This window comes from Triticum aestivum, chromosome 4A (assembly GCF_018294505.1).
Source record: "Triticum aestivum cultivar Chinese Spring chromosome 4A, IWGSC CS RefSeq v2.1, whole genome shotgun sequence".
NCBI lineage: Eukaryota > Viridiplantae > Streptophyta > Magnoliopsida > Poales > Poaceae > Triticum > Triticum aestivum.
This window is the reverse complement of record NC_057803.1, coordinates 670,035,861-670,041,497: the sequence shown is the minus strand read 5'-3', so window position 1 is coordinate 670,041,497 and position 5,637 is coordinate 670,035,861. Positions and strand designations below refer to the sequence as shown.

The window sequence follows — 5,637 nt, the reverse complement described above, 5'->3', positions numbered from 1 at the left end:
GAGGAAGGGGACGAGTCGCCATCCAACCCTGAACCGGAGAGACGCCATCGCAGTCGAAGCCGCTTTGTGAGCTGAAGAAGCCGTCCGCCGCTGGCAGACCCAAAACATTGGGGTGCGTCGGCCGGGGATCCTCCCCACGCTCGCCAGTCCTCGACTCCGTCGTCTCCGTCCGATCACAACGGAGGAGACCACCGAAGCCGCACGCCGCAGACCACAAACCCAGCACTGAGCCAGCCGTCTTCCCGCACAGGCCAACACCGCGCGTAGGCCAGATCTCCTGTACACATCTCTCCCATCTTCGCTGACGATGCCGGAGTAGACAACACCAGGGAAGGAGCGGGATGGGGAGATCAAAATCTCCTGATGTGGCCGCCGCCGCCGCCTCGCCAACCACATCTGAGCAGACGATGCCTGCCGTCGCGCACGCCGACGAGGCAGAACCTAACCTCACTGCCCAAACAGAGCGGCAGGAATCTACCCCGAAGGCTCCTCGATTACATCCTGTAGGATGTCGTCGAGGTGGACGGAGCGCCGGAAGAAACAAAGGCCGATGAGACACCGCCGTCACCAGAGCGCTGCCTCGGCCAAATCCTAATCCTAACCTATCTACACGCCGGGAACGAAGCACCGGGGTTCCCCTCCCCTCCCGCCGCCGGAGCGGCCGACGGAGGGAAGAGGAACCACCGGGCTCGCCGGCTTTCGACGGTGGAAATGAAGCCTTCTCCCTCTTCACCTCTCGCTGGAGCAGAGGATGGAGAGGTTGGGGAGTGGACTTTAGGGGATCCTAAGTTAGGAGTCTAGGAGCGATGGTAGCAAGGACACGAGATTTATCCAGGTTCGGGCTCTGAGAAGATAATACTACGTCATGTTTGTGTTTTTTGTGTTGATGTGTAGTACAAAGTACATGTATCTACCAAAAAATTGTAACATCTAATCTGTTCTATTTGAAAGGATCGATATACTTGACTAGAGGGGGGGGAGTGAATAGGCAAGTAACAATTTTTATTTTTTCTTTATTAAATTAAGCTTTGCATCAAAGTAGGTTGTCTAGATATGCAACTAGGTGAGCAACCTATAAGATGCAACAACAATAAGCACACAAGCAAGCAAGGAATATAACACAATATAGCTTGCACAAGTAAAGGTGCAAGATAACCAAAAGTGGAACCAATGGAGACGAGGATGTGTTACCGAAGTTCCTTCCTTTTGAAGGGAAGTACGTCTCTGTTGGAGCGGTGTGGAGGCACAATACTCCCCAAGAAGCCACTAGGGCCATCGTATTCTCCTCACGCCCTCACACAATGCGATATGCCGTGATTCCACTATTGGTGCCCTTGGAGGCGGCGACCGAACCTTTACGAACAAGGTTGGGGAAATCTCCACAACTAAATTGGAGGCTCCCAACGACACTACGAAGCTTCACCACAATGGACTATGACTCCGCGGTGACCTCAACTGTCTAGGGTGCTCAAACACCCAAGAGTGACAAGATCCGCAAGGGATTAATGGGGGGAATCAAATTTCTCTTGGTGGAAGTGTAGATCGAGGCCTTCTCAACCAATCCCTAGAGAATCAACAAGTTTGATTGGCTAGGGAGAGAGATCGGCCAAAAATGGAGCTTAGAGCATCAATGGAGCTTAGAGATAGAAGAGGTAGTCAACTCGGAGAAGAAGACACCCCTTTTATAGTAAAGGGACAAATCCAACCGTTATCCACTAACTCAGCCTGCGACACGCGGTACTACTGCACCATACAAGCGGTACTACCGCGAGGGCCTGCGGTACTACCGCGGAGAATTGCGGTAGTACCGCTGGCACGACAGGGGCTAAGACCAGTCCTGATGCGCTAAGGCAGGGAGCGGTAGAACCGCTGGCACGGTACTACCGCGCCCCTTTGTGGTACTATCGCAAGGCAGGAATAGTCTAGGTTGAGAAGGCACGGACATATAAAAATACATCAGTGACTACTTTTGCCGAGTTTTGTCTATGAAAAAATCCGTCACGGTACTACCGCAAGCCTGGAGCGGTACTATAGTGTAGGGCGCGGATGTAAAAAATTACATCCGCCCTACATCCGCTCACGCTGCTGTGCCTGGCCTGAGCCCACGGTACTACCGCGTAGGGCGCGGATGTAAAAAATTACATCCGCCCCTACAACCGCTCGAGCAGCTGCGCCTGGCCTGAGGCCACGGTACTACCGCGCTGGTGCCGGTACTACCGCAAGGGCCTGCGGTAGTACCGCTCCGAAGAGCAATACTATCGCCTGTCTCAGTTCAGCAACACTAGGAGTCCTTCATTTTGCAGAGACACGGAGAGACGGAGGATGCTCCAAAGAGCCAAAGAAAAGGTGGTGCAAAAAGGAACAGACGTGTACATGTTGATTCCACCCTAACCTTTCCAACACGGACCCCCTCTTAATAGTATGGCTTTCCTACGACTCAAATCCATCAAAAAGAAACATAGAGAAACGCCGTCTTCAATAGTCTTCGAGGGGCATCGAATCGTCTTGTGCCTAAACATAAGATATCTAAAATGCTCAACGCACATGATTAGTCCGCAAAAGCATTGTCATCAATCACCAAAACCACATAGGGTGAAATATGCCCTTACAATCTCCCCCTTTTTGGTGGATTGATGACAATACGGGATTTGCACATAAGAGTACACAAATGAATATAAGCAAACCCAACATCTACAAACTATAGACATGCTCCCCCTAGATGTGTGCACTCTATATGAATGCTTTGGACTGCACATCACACATACTAGGATCAACACTCCCCCTATATTTTATAGACAAGGCATACCTTGCAACACTATAGCTAACTCTAAGCATGGAGGCAAGGCAATGGATATGAGCATAAAGAGAAGGGCACAAGATAACATAGGCTCACGAACTACTAAGAAATGAAGACAATAAGATACGCTAGAGTGCATATGTCTTACACCATATGATAGGATACTAGGTCTCACACGCACAAACTCAAACAAAGCAACACAAACGAAGTTCCAACGAGACGAAAGCAAAGACATGAATGAAATCAAATCCTACGCTCTCTCCCCCTTTGGCATCGAGACACCAAAAAGGGCAGAGAGGACACCTACGACATAGGTGGTAGCATCCTCGGTAAAGGCCACTACTCATGCTCTTCATCGGACTCTGCAGCTGAATGGTCTCCTCCTCAGACTCGGTCCACTGAAATCCTTGCTTGGCTATCCAGTCAGCCTCCGGAGTGATGTTCACCTCGGACCCACTCTCCACATTCTTGCCAAAGGTCCTCAAGATCCTCTTGTCGCGCTGGTGACTCTCCTTGGAAGCAACATGGGACTTGTACTGCCCCTTCGCCTGCATGCAGAACAGGGTCTTCATCTTGGCCTTCAGCTTCTTAGCCCATGAGGGCTCAGTGGAAGGAAGGGCGTACCCCTCAGAACTGTCCTCAGCCTCCTCCTCCTCCTCCTCCTCAGCCTCATCCTCATCCTCATCCACATCCATCTGAGTAGCCGCTGCCTTAGCACGGGTAGTGGTGTTAGCCCACTGGCTCTTGATGCGGAGCTTGATGGGCTCATGACGAATCCAATCGGGGGCAACGAACTCATCATCGAGATAGAGCTTCTCCCAAGTCTTCGCAATCAAGAGAAACAGGTAGGGTCCATAGATGGGTACCTTACGGTTGAACACCGCAAACTGTAGCTCGCACCACATGATATGAGAGACATCAAGTGGTTGCATCTGAGCATCACGCGCCTCCTCATAAATGAGCATCATATCCACGAGATAGGCATGCACCTTATCCTTGTCACCAATGCGCAGAAAAAGAGAGTTGCAAAAGATCCGATGCATGATGTCAAGGAAAGAGTTCAACACCCATGCCTTCTTGCCACTGGGAAGCGTCTTCTCAACAAAGAAGGGCTGAAGCTTGTTCTTGCTGGCTGACTTGGGGTTGGCATGAGGGCGAACACCAACGGGCGTCTTGAGCCCCTCATCAGGAACCTGAAGCAAATCCATGAAGTTCTTCCACTTAGCAGTCATCTATTTTCCATTGGTCATCTAGGTCATGGCCCATTCCTCATCTGTATGAAAGTGGACCGAAGCAAAGAACTGGGCCACAATCGCCGGGTCATAGTCCAGGTGAAAAGTAAGCAAGTGCTCAATGCCAAATTGCTCCACCAGGTCCAAAGCCTCACCAAAATAGTCATGGTGCTTATCCTGCCTCATATGATTCATGTAAATCCAGTGCACGTCCACGTAGATGTTCTGCTTGGCCTTGATCACATCCAGATAGATAAGATTCTGCTGCTTGTTCTAGAACAAATCATTCCCTCTGAAATTTGCACGAGGATTCACATAGGGGTTGATCTTCCTTCGAGTGACAAATTCAGCCAGTGGTATCTCATCTATGACCATTGTTGGCTCCTTGATCTTGGTGGTGGTGGTCTTGGTTCTGCATTGGGGGGCATTGGAGCCTTATGGAGCTTCATCTTGGTTGTGCAGCGCTTCGAGCCCGTGTCGCGGACAGGATTCGACCGATGAACATTGGAACCGGAGCCACCACCTATTACACACAACACAAGAACACACAAGAGAAGCGAGAAGGATCAATGGAAAGACCACAACAAAACAAATGAAACAAGTAGAAATAACATTGGGTAGTTGCCACAGGGAAGGTTCGACTGCAATGGTAGTACCGCACCGTTGTGCGGAACTAAAATTTTACTACTGCTCGAGCCGCGGTAGTACCGCGCCAGGATGGCACGGTAGTACCGTGCCTGGAGCGGAAGTAAAATTTTACTTCGGCGCCATGCGCGGTAGTACCGTTCCTAAGGAGCGGTAGTACCGTTCCTAAGGAGCGGTAGTACCGTAGGAGGCGACAACTGTTAGAGCGGTAGTACGCACGGGAGGTAGTACCGCACGCTGGGCCAGATCCGGGTTGAAACAGATCTGGGCACAGCCGCAATAGCGGAGCGGTACTACGGTTGATCAACAATTCCGTGGGCAACATACCAAATAGCATCTCTACAGCACTACTACTCTCCTCCATCCTACTCTTGCAAAGATTTGGCCTAAAATCTCAAGAACAACATGCATCTCCCATAAAACCTAGAGACAAAACAACGAAGCAAAGAGCGAGGGATTTGGGGAGAAACCTTGTTCCATGGCAAGAGGGCGAGGTGGGGAATGATCCCACCGGTCGGAATGCAAAGAGAGCGGCCGGAGATGTTGGGGAACGTAGTAATTTCAAAAAAATTCCTACGCACACGCAAGATCATGGTGATGCATAGCAACGAGAGGGGAGAGTGTTGTCTACATACCCTTGTAGACCGTAAGTGGAAGCGTTAGCACAACGCGGTTGATGTAGTCGTACGTCTTCACGATCCGACTGATCAAGTACCGAACGTATGACACCTCCGAGTTCAGCACACGTTCATCCTGATAAAGTCCCTCGAACTCCGATCCAGCCGAGTGTTGAGGGAGAGTTTCGTCAGCACGACGGCGTGGTAACGATGATGATGTTCTACCGACGCAGGGCTTCGCCTAAGCACCGCTACAGTATTATCGAGGTGGACTATGGTGGAGGGGGGCACCGCACATGGCTAAAAGATCAAACGATCAATTGTTGTGTCTCTAGGGTGCCCCCCT

At 50.8% G+C, this 5,637-nt stretch overlaps 1 protein-coding gene across 1 annotated transcript in view; it reads right to left on the bottom strand.

Moving 5' to 3' along the window:
• Positions 1 to 5,637, bottom strand: part of LOC123084237 (uncharacterized) — a gene marked incomplete at its 3' end in the record, with an annotated part of 103,000 nt that continues 97,363 nt past the window's right edge. Inside the window, 1 exon segment of the mRNA XM_044505946.1 lies at positions 1 to 784. Within this exon segment, the coding sequence (XP_044361881.1) occupies positions 1 to 784 (784 nt within the window).